The sequence below is a fragment of the Nycticebus coucang genome, chromosome 18, assembly GCF_027406575.1.
Source record: "Nycticebus coucang isolate mNycCou1 chromosome 18, mNycCou1.pri, whole genome shotgun sequence".
NCBI classification, from domain to species: Eukaryota; Metazoa; Chordata; class Mammalia; order Primates; family Lorisidae; genus Nycticebus; species Nycticebus coucang.
This window is the reverse complement of record NC_069797.1, coordinates 53,189,687-53,211,658: the sequence shown is the minus strand read 5'-3', so window position 1 is coordinate 53,211,658 and position 21,972 is coordinate 53,189,687. Positions and strand designations below refer to the sequence as shown.

The window sequence follows — 21,972 nt, the reverse complement described above, 5'->3', positions numbered from 1 at the left end:
CACCATATCACGTATATGCAGGGCCGCCTATGACATAGATACTGTCCTCCCATTTTCTGAATGAGAAAACTAAGGTGAAATGAGAAATCTGCACCCAGGTTACACACCTAGCAAGTGGAGCAGCTAAGGTATGAACCCAGGTACTATGGCTCCTGAGCCTTTAATCCCTACCTTACGTGGCTTTTTTCAGTATATCAATGTGGTAAGTTAATTATTGATAAATAAATTATGGTGTACCCATATTTGAATACTATGCAACCATTAAAGCATTTAGATTGATTAAGAGGGGTGAAGAAAGAAGAAAAGATATTTCTCAGAAAACAAATGTATTTTATCTTTCTCTCTAATTTAAAAAGGTATAGCTGCTCATTGTATAAAATTTGGAAAACAGGGGTGGTGCCTGTGGCTCAAGGAGTAGGGCACCGGTCCCATATGCCAGAGGTGGCGGGTTCAAACCCAGCCCTGGCCAAAAACCCACAAAAAAAAAAAAAAAAAATTTGGAAAACAAAAATTAAAAATAGGCATAAGGAAGAAAATCAAACTACTTGTAATCTCACTACTCTTTCACTCTTTTCATCCTTTCACTTTTTTATTCTATGCTAACATGATCTTTTAATCTTCATTTACAAAAACAGAATAACATATTCTGGAGTTTTTCCACTTCATATTGGCTACTGGTTATATTATAGATCTTTAATAAAATATCACATACTCATTTAAAGGTAACGTTCATGAAGAAAATGTAAGGAATTCAAAATATTCTTACAGGGTATTCTTAACACACTACAGAATGAGGAGGTGGAATAAAAAAGATGGAAGACTGACATGACGATTGTATGACTTACTATAAAGTTACAGCGATCAAGACAGAAGATACTGTTGAAAGAACAGACATAGATCGGTAAAACAGAATAGAGAGCTCAGAAACAGACCCATGCAAACATAGTCAACTGATTTTTGACAACTGAGGAAAGGCAATTCAACAAAGAGAAGATAGTCTTTTTTTTTTGGTTTTTGGCCGGGGCTAGGTTTGAACCCACCACCTCCGGCACATGGGACCAGTGCCCTACTCCTTGAGCCACAGGCACTGCCCAAGAAGATAGTCTTTTTAACAAGTGATGCTGGAATGACTGAACATCTATGTGTAAAAATGAATCTAGACACAGCTCTTACACCTTTCACAAAAATGTAATTCAAAGTAGGTCATAGACCTCAATTGAAAGTATAAAACTATTAAATCTTAAAAGATAACAGGAGAAAATCTAGATGACCTCAAGTTTGGCAATGAACGTTTAGGTACAATACCAAAAGCATGATGCATAAAATTTAAAAAATGATAAGTTAAAATTCAATAAAATGGAAAACTTCTGCTCTGGGAAAGGCATTGTTAAGAGAATAAAAAGCCAAGCCACAGACTGTGATAAAATCTTCAAAATACATATCTGATAAAGGACTTGTATCCAAAATATAGAAAGAACACTTAAAAGTCAGTAAGAAAACCAACTGCCTAATTAAAAAAATGAGCAAAAGACCCACTTTTGCAGATACCTCACAAAGGGAGATATACAGATTGTAAATAAGCAATGAAAAGATGTCCAGCATCATATCACTAGGGAATTGCAAATTATAACAATAATGAGATATCATGACACACCTATCAGAATGCCTAAATTCCAAAAAACTCACAATATCAAAGGCTGGTTAAGGTTGTGGAGCAACAGGAAGTGTCATTCATTATTGATGGGACTACAAAATGGGACAGCCACATTGGAAAGCAGTTTGGCAGGTTTTTAGAAAGCTAAACATAGTCTTATCATAAAATCCAGCAATCATGCTCTTAAGTATTCACCCAATTGAGCTGAAAACTTATGTCCACACAAAAACCTGCACAGCCATGTTTATAGTAGTCTTTGTCATAACTGCCAAAGAGTGGAAACAACCATGATGTCCCTCACTAGGTGAATGGAGAAACAGTGACACATTCATACAATGGAATATTACTCAATGTTGAAAAGAAACCATCAAGCCACAAAAAGACAGGGAAGAGCTTCAAATGCATATTGTTAAGTCAAAGAAGCCTATCTGAAAAGGCCACTTACTAAATAAATGTGATTATATGACATTCTGGAAAAGACAAACACTATAGAGACAGTAAAAAAAATCAGTAGGTAGCAAGGAGTTCAAGAGAGTGGGGAGGGATAGACAAAGCACCAAATTTCCTTAAGTGTGGGCCGCACCATAGCAACTTTCTTCCAAAGAGTACAGTATGCAAAGGGTAAATAATAATTAACTTCACAGTGGGGAAACAGGACAAACATTATGTCGGCCAAGTGATCAAGGTCAACATCATAATCATGTTGATAGTATGGACTTTGATATGATGTGATGAAAATAGCACTTTCTCTGCGATCTTCCTCCCCAAAGCCCATAACCCCAGTCTAATCATGAGAAAAACACCAGACAAATTCTACAATACACCTGACCAGTACCCTTCCAGAAAACTGTCAAAGTCAGCAAGGTGAGAGGATTGCTTGAGAGTTTGAGACCAGGAGTTTGAGACTAGCCTGAAAACAAGTGAGACCCTGCCTCTATAAAAAATTTAAAAACTAGCTAGGCATGGTGGCACACATCTGTAGTCCCAGCTACTCAAGAGGCTGAGGAAGGAAACTCACTTGGGCCCACGAGTTTGCGGTTGCAGTGAGCCGTGATGATGCCACTACACTCTAGCCGGGCAACAGAGCAATACCCTTACTCAAAATAAATAAATAATTAAATAAATAAATTTGTAAAACTGTCAAGGTCATCCAAAAACAAGGAAGATCAAGGAAATGGTCAAAATAAATTATAGATTTTAGTTAATAATGTATCAGTATTGGTTCATTAATTGTAACAAAAGTATCATAGTTATATAAAGTGTTAACAGCAAGGGAAACTGGGGGTAGGAGGAAGACTAGGGACTCTGTACCGTCTACTCAGTTTTTCCATAAACCTAAAACTGTTCTTAAAAATAAAGTCTATTAATAAAGTAAGTGGTATATAGTATAACCTTAATGTTTTGCAAATAAAAGAATATTAGATTCAATTCGTTCTTTTTTTTTTTTTTTGCAGTTTCTGGCCAGGGCTGGGTTTGAACCCACCACCTCCGGCATATGGGGCTGGTGTCCTACCCCTTTGAGCCACAGCTCAATTCATTCTTTAACCAAATTTTCACTGACCCTTTCCTCTTGCCAATCGGGGACTGGGATGAACACCAGAATATTAATAATGGTCATCGCTGGATAATTGAGTTGTAGCCATTTTTATCATCTTCTTCATACTCTCTATATTTTTAAATGTTCTAAAAATGTATGTTTTAGAATTAGAAAAAAAGTAAATAAAATCATTATGCAAGCATGAGGCAACACAATTCACAGTTTGACTAGATAGACTTGAATTTTCATTCTTCATCTTCATTTTTCTCAGTGGTAGTGGGATAGTCAAGAACAAAGAAAGGAAAGTTCCCCAGGCCAAAATAAAGTGAGAAATGAAGATGATTCTACAGGAGGTAGAGTATTGAAGTGTATACTTTATTCCTACAGATGACAAATCCTATATGTGTGTGTATACATATATATAACATATTATATATAATTATTCATATATAAATATATGCAGGGTGGCCATAAAGTTTGTGTACAATTTTCCTTACAAATTCTTTCCCCCCCACCTTTCTTTTTTTTTTTTTTTTTATTGTTGGGGATTCATTGAGGGTACAATAAGCCAGGTTACACTGATTGCAATTGTTAGGTAAAGTCCCTCTCCCCCCACCTTTCTTGAGTAATAATTGATAATCCTTACTAAGTTCTTATAAGTAAAATACCTTACGTAATCATATCAGTGATTGTTAGCAAGGAACAAACAAAATTGTTAATAAGGAATTCACATGATATAATCATCTCCTAACTAATGTCACCAAGAACAAGTTGGTTTTTTATTATGACTTTGCATTTTAAGTTTTGCTTCAAATTGAATTTTTGAAAGACTTCCTTTCAAAATGCTTTAGGAGCTCACATGTTATTTTAAGTGCTTGTTTTCTCACCTGCACCTACTCAGGGGAATAAGAGGATACAAAGATAACTTCTGTCAGATGTCTCATCAGATTCTTAAAAATGTTTTTTTTTAAAAAAAGCATGCCCACAAACTTACTAGAAGAATAAGCATATAATCAAGAAAACATAAAGAAGTCAAAAGCAAAGTCTATATGAAGAATGGTATCTCTAATATTATACATACTTCCCAATTCATTTTACGAAGCCAACATAACCCTGGTACCAACACTTGATGAAGACATTAAGGAAAGAAAATTACAGACCCAGATATAATACATTTTCTCTTCAATTTAAAAGATAATGCTACTCACAATGAATATAACCCATAGGCGTCTGAGTAACCCTGCTTGGAACACATTACTCACCACTGAACAGGGAAAAGATTTTAAAAGGTGCTTCAATATATCGCCTCACTTATTTAATCAAGGTCACCATTCTATCTGTGTCTTCCATAAAGTGAATGATTCTTTTACAAACAAGAACTCTTCCAATATAAGCATCATGTCCAGTCATATAAGGATGGCTTGAGCTCCCTGCAACCACCACCACCAGGGTAAAAAGTATCACTAACTGCACAAGAATGCCCCCTAGGGCCTCTGACGCCACAGTACTCACTTCACATAGTACCCAATGCTACAGGGTCTTCCCAGTCACTTTCAACTGGAGGGTGAGCCATGCAATGTTGTGTAAATGTCCTCATACCCAAGAGAAAAGACAAAATTCAAAACCTACCATAAACAACATCACACTGTCTAAATGCATTTATTCTTCAACAAATACTCATTGAGTATTTATTACATGCTAAGCACCAAAAATGTGAACAAGATAGACCTACTTAAAGAGTTCACAGTCTAGTGAAGAACACAGGCTTCAATAGATAATTAGAATAAGTTGTGATAATAAGTGAAGTGGTGGGTATACAGGCAGAGGCACCTCCTCTAGAGGGGAAGGTCGGTCAGAGGAGACCTCTTGGAAAACTGACCTTTCATCTCAAACCCCCAAAGTAGCAAACCAAGTCTGCACCTGGAGGAGGAGGAAAAAAGTTGGTGGGATGAGGAAAAGAATGGCCCAAGCACAAGGAATATCACGTGCAAAGGTCTGGAGGTTAGAAAGGGCAGTGTAGTTGCAGTGATTGAATTAATTTCAACTGGAGGACAGAACATAAAAATCAGGGCAGGTGGGAAAGAGGTGAAAGATTAGTCTAGAGGCAAGCTTGTGACAACATACAGTGTTTGTACTAAAGTAATAGACAATCATTTTAAGTCCCATATTTAAAAGGTAAACACAGTTCAGCTCTGGCAATGATGTAATTCACAGCTGCCCCCAAACAAAAATCCTATCAGCTTCCAGGCAGTTTATGACATCTATGCCAGCAAATTAGAGTAGGAAAACAAATAGAAAAAGATGACCAAAGGACGAGGGAACCCAGGGCATATATAACACTAAAGACATGACATGATCATCACACTTGGCAAAAAAGCACTGTAGAGTCTAAGCTCCTGCTGAAAAGATTCTGACTTGGCAGGATGCAGACTGGCGAAAGTTTCTGACATTCTCCCCCATTCTCTGATCTTGTCTATTTACAAGGTGACCTTCTGTTTATTTGGAGGAGAACAACGTTATGGGTCGCATTTTCCAAACTACAGAAAGATTTTAAGGTTGCTTCCTTCTGTTTCCTAAGAAATGCTTCTAATAGACTGAGAGAAAAAAAAAAATTAAGTTGTTTCTCCCTAACAGTTGCAAATGTTTTGTTAATATGTATGTTTCTAAACTCAAAAGTTAACTTCAATCAATCTTTTTTTGGAGGCAGGATGAATGACCAAATGCTGAAAACAATTCCACCTACCAAATACCAATCAAAGTGCTCCTGGAGGGATATTCTGTAAAAGTATTTGAACTGCTAGCGCAGAACATTTCTGAAAGGAAGAATAGTATAAATTTCTGCCTATATGGGCATTTGAGATTTTTGATTATGGGGAAAAGGGTTAGCAGAAGAAGTTAAAACGATCCACCAAGTTAATTCCACAAAGTTTAAAGCTGGGCAGTATTTCAGGCCCTCTCTTTAGTAAAATTAAGTCCCATGTACTCTTTTTTTTTTTTCTTTTGTAGAGACAGAGTCTCACTGTACCACCCTCGGGTAGAGTGCCGTGGCATCACACGGCTCACAGCAACCTCCAACTCTTGGGCTTACACGATTCTCCTGCCTCAGTCTCCCGAGTAGCTGGGACTACAGGCGCCCGCCACAACGCCCGGCTTTTTTTTGTTGCAGTTCGGCAGGGGCTGGGTTTGAACCGGCCACCCTTGGCATATGGGGCCGGCACCCTGCTCACTGAGCCACAGGCGCCGCCCCCCATGTACTCTTTAGGTGCAAATGCTTGTCCTAGCTGGGCACAGTCATAGAAATGTCCATTCTCTCTCTGGGGCTGATTTTTTCATTTTGCTTCAAGAGCCCTCTGCTGACATCTGCCACTATTCCTTCTCCACCTCCCAACCCAGCACCTCCAAGCTGCTGGTAGCCACACTCTCAACTGGAAGATGGAGTAGGAGGTGAGAGGGCAGGACAGGAAAAGAAGAGGGAGACGTGAAGAGAGGAAATTCTGTTCTCTCCTCCCTCTAGATCCTTCCACTGATTCTCACCCCTTCCCTGCGTGGGGCCCGTTCCCACGCTAATCTGTCCCCTTAGATGGTCTCTTCTCTAATCCTCAGAACAGCAACGTGGCTCTCATCAGCTCCTCACTCTGGAGTCATTCCCCAGTACTACCATCAGAACTTGGGATTAGGGAAGAAGGAAATAAAGAACTTTCTGTCCCTGACTAGCAAGGAAGCAAGTGATGCCCAGGGTTAAGTAGAGAAAGAGTTTCTGGAAGCCCAAGTTGGAAGCTGGTGGCCCATCAGCTCAAAATATTGATTGGTGTCTCAAAATATTTTGTCTATAGTCCTCTTCTCCAGGTATATACTTCCAGAGTAGTTTTTATTTTTTATTTATTTATGTATTGAGACAGAGTCTCTCACTCTGTTGCCCTCGGTAGAGTGCTATGGCATCATAGCTCACAGCAACCTCCAACTCTTAGGCTCAAGTGATTCTCTTACCTCAGCTTCCTTAGTAGCTGGGACTACTGGTGCCTGCCACCATGCTTGGCTAGTTTTTCTATTTTTAGTAGAGACAGGATCTTGTTTTTGTTCACACTGGTCTCAAACTCCAGAGTTCAAGAAATCCACCTGCTTCAACCTCCCAGAGTGTTAGGATTACAAGCATGAGACACCATGCCCAGCCACTTGCAAAGTAGTATTTTAAAATAGGCTAGCTATCAGCTTAAAAAACATGGTTCTTTCCCCCCTAAAAACACTGTTTCCATATAAAAAAAAAATACCTAAGGGAATATTCGGAAATTATTGATCGATTGATTGATTTTTTAAATTCTAGGAGCAGGATGCTATTTAGCCTTATCACTTACATTTTTCAGTGATATCTAGCATTTTTTCCTAATGAAAAAGAAAATGTTTAATTTATGTTACAGATGCTTCACTCTGAACACTCTGAAGCAGTTAAAGCCTTAACGACCAGACATCACCCCTCCAGCATGGAGGTGGGACCTGTGTGGCGAAGAGTGGAGCGGCAGAAAAGGTACATTGTGATTGTGGAGGAAAAAGGAAAGGAGACCCAGGGGAAAAGGCCTCCCATGAGCCCATCCCAGGACTCTTTGCATTGGTGGTGGTAGCCAGGGAGTAAAAATGTGTTTGCACCATCCCCAGGACTTCCATAAGTGAACTTTTAATAGTAAGACATCCTTTCTAATAACAGACTATGCTTAACCGCAGTGTCATCCCTAGCAAACCATTCCCATTAAACCAAAACAAACTTCACCTTGCCAGGAGTAGAAAACCATATTTCATTCTAGGTTATCCATTTTGTACATTTAAACATGTCACAACTGTCCCTTTAAAGTACATATTGCTCTTTTACAGAAGAAACCAAGGTAGTTGATAACCTAACTTCTGTAAAGACTCATTGATAGGTTCTGGTAAAAACAAATATAATTCCTAATTCCCTGTCACAGTTATACTGACTTCATCATGCCATTAGGATTTCTGCAGTCATTCTCATAAAATCAAACCTCTAAAACTTTAGTGTTTAATGTCCCTGCCCTATTAATCAAAGTCTTCATGAAAACCTTGTCTTATCTATTTTCACACCAATTAAATAAAAGTACCATCATGTTTATAATTTGTTACTTAAATTAAATTTTTGATCTGAAAATTAATTGGCATCCTTAAGCATATACTTTTTACCTGGTGTTAAGAGAAAAAACTTGTTAGCAAGGCTAAAGTCATACCTATCAGCTTTGTTTTGGTTTGTGAGAAGTTGTCAGCATACAATAGAAAACCTGTCAGCATGTTCTGGTTGTGGTTTGGTTTAACCTGCTGATTGTTTCTGCCCCATGACCGAAACAATGCATGGTGTTTATATTTTTAGTTCTTCTACCTCTGGTAGAGGAAAAATTGAAAATACCCTATACCGACAGCACAGAGAAAACAAAAACCAGAAACTAAAACACAGAGAGTACTTTAGATTAAGTTTTAACTAGTGGCCAGCCAAGAAATCCAGATTAACACTTATGCAATCTTCATTTTCGAGGCTAAGAATCTATCCCATAGAAATATTTACACCGAGATGCACAGATAAAAATGTTTTCTACAGCACTATGGAAATATAAAATATTTAGAAACAGCCTAAACATCTATCAATAGGACAGTAGATACATAATTGTTAAATATCGTGCAGCTGTTTAAATATATAAGATGCAGGGCGGCGCCTGTGGCTCAGTGAGTAGGGCGCCGGCCCCATATGCCGAGGGTGGCGGGTTCAAACCCAGCCCCGGCCAAACTGCAATAAAAAAATAGCCGGGTGTTGTGGCGGGCACTTGTGGTCCCAGCTGCTGGGGAGGCTAAGGCAAGAGAATCGCATAAGCCCAAGAGTAGAGGTTGCTGTGAGCCATATGACGCCACGGCACTCTACCCGAGGGCGGTACAGTGAGACTCTGTCTACAAAAAAAAAAAAAAATGGGGCGGCGCCTGTGGCTCAGTCGGTAGGGCACCGGCCCCATATACCGAGGGTGGCGGGTTCTAAACCCGGCCCCGGCCAAACTGCAACCAAAAAATAGCCGGGCGTTGTGGCGGGCGCCTGTAGTCCCAGCTACTCGGGAGGCTGAGGCAAGAGAATCCCTTAAGCCCAGGAGTTGGAGATTGCTGTGAGCTGTGTGAGGCCACGGCACTCTACCGAGGGCCATAAAGTGAGACTCTGTCTCTACAAAAAAAAAAAAAAAAAATGTATATACACACATACATGGATGGATACATAGATTGATTTATGCAACAAAGTCTCCAACACTGCTTAAAAAACAAGAATTATAGAGTGGTGCCTGTGGCTCAGTGGTTAGGGCACCGGCCCTATATACTGAGGGTGGGGGGTTCAAACCTGGCCCCCGCTAATCTGCAACAAAAAAATAGCCAGGCGTTGTGGCGGGTGCCTGTAGTCCCAGCTACTCAGGGGGCTAAGGCAGGAGAATTGCCTAAGCCCAGGAGTTGGAGGTTGCTGTGAGCTGTGTGATGCCATGGCATTCTACAGAGGGCCATAAAGTGAGACTCTGTCTCTACAAAAAAAAAAAAGACTCTTACTTTGTCCCCCTCGATAGAGTACCAGGGTGTCATAGCTCACAGCAACCTCAAACTCTTGGGCTCAGGCGATTCTCTGTGTGACACCATGGCACTCTACCAAGGGCAACAAAGTGAGACTCTTGTCTCTACAAAAAAAAAAAAAAAAGAATTATGGCTCAGCACCTGTAGCTCAGTGGCTAGGGCACTGGCCACATACACCAGGGCTGGCGGGTTTGAACCTGACCCAGGCCTACCAAACAACAATAACAACTACAACAAAAAAATAGCTGGGCATTGTGGTGGGCACCTGTAGTTCCAGCTACTTGGGAGGCTGAGGCAAGAGAAATTGCTTAAGCCCAAGAGTTTGCGGTTGCTGTGAGCTGTGACACCACAGTACTCCACCGAGGGTGACATAGCCAAGACTCTGTCTCAAAAAAAACAAGAATTATATATACTTCCGTGTTGCACAAATATTCTAGAATAAAAATACATCTATCAGATTTTTTTTAACTAAAATAAAATATACACGGACCATGACATTCACCAGAACATATAAAATAAAATGACTGCAATACCAAGTGTTGGTAAGGACATGGAGCAACTGAAACTCACATACATTGCTGGTGGGAGTATACAACGGGCACAATCACTTTGGAAAACTGTTTGCATTTTACACACACTTACTTTATGACCCAATAATTCCTCTCCTAAATATTCGTCCAAGAGAAATGAGTGCTTGTGTTTACAAAACAAGTTATACAAGAATGCTCATAGCAGCTATATTTATAAACAGCCCCAAACTGAAAACAACTCGTTATCCATCAGCAGAAGAAAGGATAAACACACTGGAATATTCATATCAGACAATATCACTGAGTAAAAAGGCACAAACCAGTACACAAAACATGAAGACATTTGAAGACATTTCAAAAACATTATGTTGAGGACAGACACAAATAGGTACATACTGATTACATGAAATTCCAGAACAGCACACCATACCTGCTATAATAGAAATCAGAATAGTGACTAGCTCTGGGAGGGACTGTTCACTGAAAGGAAATTTTCTAGGATGGTGGGAATGTTTATATCTTGATCTGGGTGGTGTGTGTGTGTGTCTCTATCCATATACACCTACATAAAGTCAGTCCTCCAATTACAAACATCTGACTTATGTACAACTTACACTTATGAACAGAGGTTATTACAGGTAAAAGGTAAATGTACCTGCTCCAAGTTTATACAAATTCAACTTAAGAACAAACCTACAGAATCTATCTCATTCATAACCTGAGACTGGGACTGTCGGTATATGTATGTGTCATCTATTTTAACAACCAAGATTTTATGTATATAAATCATACCTTAATAAAGTACTAAGAAGGGGGAAATGGAAGAATGAAAGGGAGGGAAGCAAGGAAGGAAGGAATGTAGCTGGCTGGATGGATGGATATATGGATAGATAAAGAAGTTAACACAAAAAGTTACCAGAAAGAAAAATTATTTTAAAAGGAATATGATGTTAAGGTTTATTAAAATGTAATGAAGAGATTTTTTTGTAGCTATTTAAGTACACTAGCACTTTTCATACTTGATTTATAATATATGGTACCTTAATTAATTCCAATTCTACTACAGTATTGGCTTAAGTAAGTACAAATAAGTGCCACTCCATACATTTTAGGCAGCTCTTATTATGTGAATAAAAATTTTATTTTCCTATAACATACTAATATTAGATGTCAGCAAAATGTTAGGAGGAGATCCTAGATGAGAATTTAAGTAATTCATAAATGATTTTATCAAAGCCATTAGCCTTCGGGAAGATTTGCAGGATGCTAAGACCACTCTTAGCTATTCCTGAGTCCAGATCTGTCCTATCTTTCCTATAAAAGCTAAATAGTAAAATTAAACAGTAGAATTCAAAGACTCCGAACCTGAAAAGCCATCTGTTATAATCACCTAACCTATAATGCAGCACTGACAAACCAGAAAAGCAAGCAATGAACTTGGAAACATAAGGGAAATAAATATGAATAAATATAGCAGAAATTGTAGGATTTCTGTAGGGTGTAATGGCTTATAACATGAAAAAATTAGATCTATGCTAGTTATGTCAATATGTTAAGATTCTCAGATGATACTAAAACTTGAAACTTCCCTTATTTTTCTCTCTGTAAAATGATTAAAAACTGTTTAAGTATCATACTTACGAAAGTAGGCAAAAATATTATTTTAATAACAGGTACTACAATTCTTCTTAAGAAAAGAATTGCCATTGTTTGGTAAAATAACTTGTTTTGTTGTGTGTGAATGTTGATGGGAACCTAGACAACTGAAAGATAGTTAAACTGCCTTTTCATGCGACAAGGAAAAAAAATTTTTTTGGCTTTGCTCCAGATAGAATAAAGGGTGAAAGTGGTAATGAGAAGGCATAAGGCTGAAAAGTAAATCAGGTGAAGGGCCAGAGCATATGTTCTGATACCTGGCATGACAAAAGGGTATGCAGGAACAGGAAATGTCTAATGCTCCAACTGGCATCTTTTGCATGACTGCAATGCAACCCCCTCTTCCCTCTCCATGCACCCCCTGAATCTCCAGTGATGTCTTCTACATTCAAAGGGACTTCATGTGTATAGGCTTTTGCGGAAAATGACGAAGAGGATATGTCTAGACCAGGGTTTCTCAAACTCAGCACTACTGACAATTTGGACTGGATGATTCTTTGCTGTAGGGGGTTGTCCTGAATACTGCAGCAAGTTGAACAGCATCCTCAGCTTCTACCCACTAAATGTTTGTAGCACCCACCCAGTTGCGATAACCAAAATGTTTCCAGATGTTGCCAAACATTCCCGAGGGACAAAATCACCCTGGGTGGCCTACACCTTGCCTAGGAGCAAGGAGCCTGGTGGGAAAGTTGACCTTGAGAACGCGCCCTCCTTGAGACTTACCCAGATCTTGAGGAGAGCTGTGGGCTTCCACTGGGAGAGTAGCTGTTACTTAGAGCTCAAAAGGCTGAGAAGCCCATCTAGTATGTAGGCTATACCTGAATATTCTACAATTCCATTTTAATTTTAGCAATCAAAAGGGAGAAAGGAAAGAATAATTTTTTTAAATGAGAATTAATGCAAAAATATTATTTTACACACACAAAAGACAAAATGTTCTGTAATGAGGTAAGGAGCCCATATCCCTCCTGATATATGCTCAATCATGTGGAAATTGACTAAGAAAAGTTTCAAGTGCTGCCTCAGAGAATTTCTTGGTTGCAAAAGAAATTTTCAGCTGAAACATCAGAGTAGAAAAATTATATCTTTGGGCTAGACGCGGTGGCTCACATGTGTAATCCTAGCACTCTGGGAGGCTGAAATGGGAGGAATAATTGAAGCTAGGAATTCAAGAACATCCTGAGCAAGAGCAAGGCCCCATCTCTACAAAAAATAGAAAAATTAGCCAGGCATTACAGTGGGCACCTAAGGCCCCGGCTACTCAGGAGGCTGAGATAGGAGGATCATTTGAGCCCAGAAACTTGAGGCTTCAGTGAGCTCTGATGATGCCACTGCCCTCTAGCCAAGGCAGCAAAGTAAAACTCTGTCTTTAAAAAAAAAAAAAAAATTATATGTTTGGTAATCTACAAGAGTAAAGAAAATTCAGTGAATTGCAGACTAGGTGACAACAAAAGCAACAAGGCTAACTTTCTCCTTCTTCCATAAAGTATCTCATTGTCACTAGACTCTGAAGGAAAGAAATAAATGAGACCTTAAAAGAATTCCCACAAGACACCCCTAATGTAGAAAAGCAAGGATTGACCATCAATATAGGCAAAAGGCCAAGTCTAAGAGTTTTCCTATGGAAAGGTAGCTGCAAAAAAAACCAAAAGGAGGTCAATAAGATTTCTTCAAATAAAAACATTTAAAATTCTATTTACCAGACATTTATATTTATATAGTGTTTGATACATGCCAGACACTGCCCTACATTGTTTTCAAATATTCATTTCTTTATTCTTCATATAAATTGTATAAAATAGGTACTATTATTCCCATTTTATAAATGAAGAAACTGAGGCCCAAGGTCAAACAGGTAGTAAGAAAGTGGCAGAGTCAGGATTTGAATCTAGGCAAACTTAAAATGTGCTGGGTGTGGTGAATCACACCTGTAATCCTAGCACTCTGGGAGGCCAAGGCAGGTGGATTGCCTGAGCTCACGAGTTCAAGACCAGCCTGAACCATAGCAAGATCTCATCTCTAAAAAAAAAAAAAGCAGCCAGGCATTGTTGCAGGCTCCTGTAGTCCCAGCTACTTGGGAGGCTGAGGCAAGAGACTTGCTTAAGCCCAAGAGTCTGAGGCAGCTGTGCGCTGTGATGCCACGGCATTCAACCCCAGGATGACTGAGACTCTGTCCCAAAAGAAAAAGAATCTAGGCAGACTGCACACAGAGAAAATCTACAACACCCACAAGAAAACACTATAGTTCCAAAAAAGAAAGAAAACTTAAAAAACCATCTAAAGAACTAGAGAAAATGCCTCTCTCTCAAGTAGATTTATTACTAAAGAATGGAAATGTTTAGAATATTTCTAATTCTCAACAATACCCAAAAAGTCATTACATGTATAAATCAGAGCTTTATAAATGTAATGAAAATGAAACAATGAATGATGAGGAAAGAACACATGGAAACTTTATAAATAAACGTTGAATTTAAAACCATAATGAAAGCAATGACAAATGAGACAATAAAAGAGATGAAACAGAGATCAGATCAGGAGTCTAATATATTTATGGTATAAACCCCAGTGAGACAGAATACAACAGATGGAGCAGAAGCATGATAATTCAAAAAAACTTTCCCAAGTCAAAGGAAAACCTGAGTCCATAGAAAAGAAGGTTCATTACAGACCATGCAAAATTATTAGACATTATAAGACCTGGACACAATCTAATGATATTTTTGAGAGCAAAGAAAAATATCCTATAAACATCCAGGCAAAAGGTGGGAGGAGTGGATTATAAAAGAAATATATCACACTAACATCAGACTTCTCCACAAAGTTGAAGACCAGAAAATAATGGGACAACTTCTAGAGGGTGAGTTGGGGGGAGGAGGAAGGAAAGGGAAGAGCAAGACCTGAGAACTTCATGCCCACAGCTAATTTTTTATGAAACAAGAGAGACACATTCTCAGACATGCAGAGTCTCAGACAGTATATTATCCAAGTACCCTTCCTGAGATATTCACACAGCATTATATTCTAGATTACCACCCACCAGGGCTTTATTCACTGTCCACTGTGGCTACTGAGTGGCTGAAATGCAGCCAGTACAACTGAGGAACTGAATTTTTTGTTTTATTTTAGTTAATTTAAATCTAAATAACTGTGTGGCCAGCAGCACAGTCTAAATATCTAAGCGATAAAACAGAGTTCAAGAATAAAAATTCACAGTGCAAAAAATAAGTAATGAACAAGTTAAATAGGAAAAAGTATCCCTTATAATATTTCTTATAGACATGCTTTTGACATTTGCATATATCAAAAAATTCTTGCAATGTAATATACATGATAAAAACAATAATTTTCAGGGTCTAAAATCTCCTATCAGTAAGTTCACAGTTCACACTAGAGGAAAGAACTACAAGATGTTGTTTCACTAACATTGTTAATCAGAGGGACATGATTCTCTTTTTCTTTTAAGCCATTAGGGTAAAACTACCTGAGGAATAAAATAGGATGTATCACTTAAACAAAAAATCACTTGAAATAAAAAAAAAAGAAACCAACATTTAATGATTGCCTTAGTCTATTCAGGCTGCTATAACAAAAGACCACAAATTGGGTAGTTTATAAACAATAGAAATTTATATTTCCTAGTTCTGGAGACTGGAAAGTCCAAAATCTGATGGGGTAGCATTCTGGTTCATAAATGATACCATTTAACTATGTCCTCATATAGTAGAAGGAGCCACACAGTTCTCTGGGGCCTCTTTTATAAGGTTATTCCCATTCATGATGGCTAATCACCTCCCAAAGGCTAACACCATCATATTGGTAATTAGGTGTCAACATGTGAATTTGGAGGAGACAAACATTCAGACCATAGCAATGACCTAAGAAAATGCTCAAAAGGCAATAGCAAGTAAAAAATAGCAAGAAAAATAGCAAGTTGAAGAATCCACATACAAAACTGCACACGTGTCTAACTTTTAAAGTATATACACATATAATAAAGACTGAAAGAAAAACATGGACATTTAATGATTGTTGACCCTGAATAACTGTGTACTACTCTGTGTTTTCTACAATGAGGGTTGTTACTTTTATAATCAGAAAATTTTAACATGAAAAAGGTGGCCTATCTCTCACCTTTCAGAATTTAACTGACTAGTTACCTCACCTAAGATGACAACAAGACAGACACATTCTCTTGTTTCATAAGAGAGACACATTAAAATTACAAAAAAATAGCCGGGCATTGTGGCAGGCACCTGTAATCCCAGCTGCTCGGGAGGCTGAGTCAAGAGAACCACCTAAGCCCAGGAGTTGGAGGTTGCTGTGAGCTGTGTGACGCCATGGCACTCTACCAAGGGCAATAAAGTGAGACTCTGTCTCTAAAAAAAAAAAAAAATTACAAAAAAAGATTTTAAGCAGCCAAAATATATGTCACAAAGCCTTTGCCTTGGCTGGACGTGGTGGCTCTCACCTGCAATCCTAGCACATAGGGAGGCCAAGGTGGGAGGATCCCTTTAGTCTTGAACTCAGGACTAGCCTGAGAAAGAGAGCAAGACTCAGTCTCTGTTAAAAAAAAAAAAAAAATTACAGAAAAATTAGCCAAGTGTCATTGTGGGCATCTGCAGTACTAGCTACTCAGGAGGCTGAGGCAGAAGGATTGCTTGAACTCAGGAGTTTGAGGCTGGTATGAGCTAGGCTTATGCCCCGGCACTCCAGCTTGGGGAACAGAGTAAGACCCTGTCTCAAAAAAACAAAACAAAACAAAACAAAGTTTGCCTAAAGTGTAGGTACTTAGTTCATCAGGAAAGCCAGCCCTTCATACCTTTTTTTTTTTTTTTAACATATATCTTAATTCCAACTAGCTTGATTATCTGATGTTCCAGAAGCACTAGGAATGTAAGTACACAAGCAACAGCGCAAAGGTAGTAGTCCTTGGCCTCACTGCAGGAAAAAAATAACAAAAATAAAAATATAAAGAAGACACAGATACTCACAAAACAATTCAGGGGCAACTATAGCCAAAACACCCTAAACAATTCAAAATATCTCAGTGAACTATGATAATAGACATTCACGATAACAATTCTGAGTTTTAAAATGTGGCAAAGCGGTCTATTTGAATATAAAGCTCCTGATGCATTTTAGAAAAAGCTTGATCACAGATGTTTCTAATAAAAAGTTAGAATGCTGGGGCGGCTCCTGTGGCTCAGTGAGTAGGGCATCAGCCCCATATACCAAGGGTGGAGGGTTCGAACCCAGCCCTGGCCAAACTGCAACAAAAAAATAGCCAGGAATTGTGGCAGGCGCCTGTAGTCCCAGTTACTCAGGAGGCTGAGGCAAGAGAATTGCTTAAGGCCAAGAGCTGAAGGTTGCTGTAAGCTCTAACGATGTCATGGCACTCTACTAAGGGCAACAGAGTGAGACTCTGTCTCTAGAAAAAAAAAAAAGTTCTAATGCTTAAAGAATATCTTATATTCAGAGCAACTCATTCTTGCAAACTCCACATAGTTGGAGTTTTACTATATTGAAAAGGATTTTATGGTTGGCTGCATTGACCAGTACAAATCTGGAGAACAATCTGGAAGGAAATGATTAATGACTGCTTCTTTCCAAAGAAATTTAAAAATAAGTAACTATAGGCATATCAGAATCAGCATTAATGCAGCAATTGTTACTACGTGCAGCCAGGTAGTTGATATTACTTTGGCTTAAACCCATATTCTGAGCAGGATTTAGGTTACACGTAGGCAGTTGGAACCTATCAGCTATCATGATAAAGTCAGTAGGCCCCATTCCATCACACAGGACAAACTGTAAACCAAAGAAATATCTATTCTACCTCCTTCATACTTGCCTCTTTCTATTCTGACTTCAAAAATGGAGCTAGAAAAACCAGGAAGAAGAGACTGATTATGTACAGATCTGTGGAACAAAGATTATGCAAACTGCCAGCACTCATTGTTTTTATTTTCAGCATGGTTATCAGAAAACAAAAACAAAAAGATAACTTCTACATCTGAAGCCCTATTATTTAAAAACAGACCTGAATATTTCCTCCTCTTTCAATATAGTAAAAGGTGCCCTTCATTCTACTTATCTGTAAGATACTTATTTGCTGATAGGGGACTAGTTAGTATTTCTACATGAGAGCTTGACAAGGTCTATCTGAGGAAGCTATTTCCTGAGTTACTCTAGAAGCCTCTCACTGCTTTGACATTTGCCAAAAATCCAAGAGAGAATTTTTTTTTAATTATCCATCTTCCATACCCCTCAGGGATAAAAAGGGGAAAATATCAACACAACCATGGTTAATGGACCTTCAGCACTCCAACCTTTCTGAGCTTCTATTCGTGTTTTGTTCCTTTTTCTTTTAAATAAACTTATTGGTTGTTTTTCCCTGGTTATGAGAGTAATACACAATCATTGTCACAATTTAAACAACAAAGATGCATACATAAAAATTAATACCCTCCCCTCCCCTAAACTCTCCCTCTTTTCCCAAGGAAGCCAATGTTAACAGCTTAGTTTATATATATATATGTTTTTTACTTCTCTCTAGGCTTACTTAAGCATACATAACATATGAGGCTTTTCTTTTGTTTGTTTTCAAACAAAAATGAGGTATTACATATCCTATTAATGTATTTAGTCTTAAAAACCATGGATATTTTTCATGCCAATGCATATAGATCCATCAAATCCTTTTTAGTTGCTGCAAAGTATTCCATAATTCGTTCAACCATCACCTTGACTTTGAACGTTTTGGATAGATCTTTGTGCAAATGCTACTACACGTCCTTTAATTTTAGTAACAAGTTCCTAGAAGTGGCGTTTCTAGGTTGAATGAAACATTTTTAAATGTTTAAAATTATATATTTAAACAAACCTAATTTTAGACCTTCAAAATTTCTATTCCCTTCTTCATTATGCAAAATTTTGGTATAAACCTTTCATGATGCTTTACATACTTTACTTTTAAAAGTACATATATTATGTCAAAAAATGCCCCTGTCACTTATGCTAGTGTAGTTATAAATAAATAAATGCTTAAGTTATAGCTGTGATGGCCAGTGTTAAATCACTGTGCAAATGCCTATGCCTTAGTTTATGAAAGCAATAATTCATTGCCGAAACTCCACCCCCACAGCCATGTGGCAGCACCAGAGTCTCACGTCCTGTGACTCCCTCCCACAGAGAGACTATGCAGAGATCAGGACCTACATATTTTCTAATTGTCAACAGTTAACCTTAAAAAGTGTGTGGCAGGGGAGACAAGTAAATAACAACAGATGACAAATTGATGGCCATTTTGGGTTTCTAATATCCACAAATTATTTGTAACACAATGAATTAATTCTGCTGATCTACACCAGAAACTTATGTTCCATAAAAAAACAACCTATAACCAATATGTTGCTGTTACTACAAGGAACCTTTCAAAAACATATTCTTCAAACATTTTTTAATAGAATCATTGGTTGAATTCCACTTTACATTTTTTTCTCTGCTTCAGATTCAGATGCTCATGGCAAACTTAAAAAGAAAAAAGCCTAACGTAATACATTAACCAACGAAGCTCCTTATAATGTAACCTCAGACTTCTCCATATATTCTAAAGACCTGAGCAGCAACACAAATTGTTAAGACACAGCAAGTTTGATACAGAAGTATGTGACATGCAATTAATCTCCATTCATACCCTGCTCTACTTGTCAGCAAACAAAGGTTCTACTTTAGAAGGAGATCTGAAGACTTCAATTAAAAACAGTCAGCTAACAAGAAAATAATCTAAGCTAAAGGAAGGTGGCAGGTGCAGAAATGAGTTGTTTACCGAAGTGTCAGTTTTGAACGATAAAGAACTGCACATCAAAAATGTCAAAGGAGTGGATTTTATTGCAAGCCTCTGAAAATAAGAAGAAATTTTCTACCAAGGCTGCGCACAAAACTGAAGTATGGTTTAACAAGCTTACAAAATAGGTTTCCTCTCACTGAAAGACAGATACCAATAAAAAGAATCACTTTTAAATGCAATGACAGAGTTAAACTTTTTTGCCACAATTCCCTCTCTCCCAGAAACCAAAGACAAATATCACTTTTCTTCAGAAGCTTAATATTAAACTATCAGCAGAGGAAAAGGCTAGATTGCTTCTTCAACAATTATCCAGATAACGCTCTTTTACCCTGCATGTAGTTTTCTACTCCTAAAGTTTAGATTTATTCAGGTCATAAGTAATATAAAAAAGATTTTGGAAATCCCACCTCAACAGAAACAACTAGTTGACAGCTTTTATATAGAAGCAATCCAGAATGGAAATAGAGCTACAAGCAAAGACCAAAAGAACTTGCCAAATATTTGATTAGGCGACATTTATACCAAGATAACAAGGTAATGGAGATATAAAACCAATTAAATTGAGAGAAACTGAAAAAGAGTACTGCTTGCCAAAAGTATGACCTGCCCAAAGCAGGCCATCTGTTAAATATGTGTCAAATATGTCACTTAGATGCCAAAAAGCTCAATTCTGAACAGCTTCCACCTGGGACCCTTATGCAACTGGAGAATCCAGATCTCTATCCTCCCCAGAAGGACAGTTACAGGAAAGCAAATGGAAATTACTTTCACCATGAAGAGTGTGGGAACTACTGCCTATGAGCCAAGTCTCCACTGAGCGTTAGAAGTGTTGAGTGGTCAGTGAGTATGGCTTCACCTCTCTAAAGGACTGCTTAGACACTGTCGGGTGAAGGGGAACTCACCACAGTGGGGCACTTCTAGAACCTAAGAACGTGTAATGCTGAGCATGAACCTGCCTTGAGTTGGGTAATGAGACCCCCGGCCATCTGCAGGTTGTTACTGGCAGGCTTGGGGGCCGAGTCCTCAGCGCACCCACCAGGCCGGGGGCCTGCAGGGTCCCACGAGCTCCTCACAGCCCCGCTGAGAGCCTCGGGGACCTCCAGGCAGGAAGAAGTGAGGGCTTCTGTGACAGATGAGGGAGTGGAGAGTGGGGAGGGAAGAAGGCAGGAAGCTCTACAGAGGTGGAGGACTCCTGCCGAGAAAGGGACAGGCCCAAGATCCAGCAAGGTGGCACCGGGGACCAAGGCCCCGGCCTTCCTCACAGCCAGAAGTCCCAGATGCTTGGGAGGCTGAGCAGTTCAGAAGTCTGGGAGGTGACGTGGAGGTGTGGAGGCCCTGAGGAAAAAAACCATGTGGAACCAAAGGAGAGAAAGAGACTCTGAGGCGGGAGGATGGATGGAAGGCTGGCTTTTAAGGAGTTGAGGACTCGGAAGTCTTGAAGTTGGAGGAGGTGAGTGATGGAGCTGAAGAGCAAGCGCTGCAGCCGTGGGGAGCCTGGTGTCTGGGTTCCTGCCTTCAGCTCAGCACTGGAGGGACCTCCCGATGGGGCCTTGGGGACTGGCCTGGGCCAGGGCGTTACCTTCCAGGAGCCAACGGATCTCCTCAGGGAGGGCGACGGCCTGCATTTGGCCGGCGAGAGGGAGGCCGGAGTGTGAGGCGGAGCAGGGGCGTGGGCCCTGGTCGGAGGCGGAGGCTCCTGGCTGCGCGGCGGAGGCACCTGCACCTCTGCGGCCCCAGCGGCGGGGCGGGGCCGCCGGCCGGGCGCGCTCAGGAAGTGGCCCGCGAGGCGGGCGGGGGGTGGGGGCCGGAGGCGGCGGGAGACCGGGGCTCGCGTACGCGGGGCCTCGCGAGGCTCATGCCGACCCAGAGTAGAAAGGTTGCCAGGCCAGAGGTGCGCCCCTCCAAGCGCCTCACTAAAATAAAAGACTCCGCACCACTCAAAGGAACCATGGCTCTTGGAGACTCCATCCTAAGTACTGAACTTGGCCTCAAGGTGGCAAGCTTAAAAGATAACGGGGGGGGGCTGAAAAGATCACGGGGGCGCAGGAAGGCTGAGTACAAAGGAGATTAGTCCCCCTACTGCACAGCACCCCTCAGCTGCCCATCCATTCGCACCTCCGTGTCCAGAAAAAAGGACAGACGTTCGCTA

At 39.6% G+C, this 21,972-nt stretch overlaps 1 protein-coding gene across 2 annotated transcripts in view; it reads right to left on the bottom strand.

Moving 5' to 3' along the window:
- SKAP1 (src kinase associated phosphoprotein 1) overlaps positions 1-21,543 on the bottom strand; it is a 312,394-nt gene extending 290,851 nt beyond the window's left edge. For both annotated transcript variants that reach the window (XM_053570461.1, XM_053570462.1), the window contains exon 1: positions 21,403-21,543. In XM_053570461.1, the coding sequence (XP_053426436.1) occupies positions 21,403-21,448 (46 nt within the window). In that variant the 5' untranslated portion in view covers positions 21,449-21,543. The remainder of the gene's footprint in view (positions 1-21,402) is intronic.
- Positions 21,544-21,972: the final 429 nt, after the last annotated feature.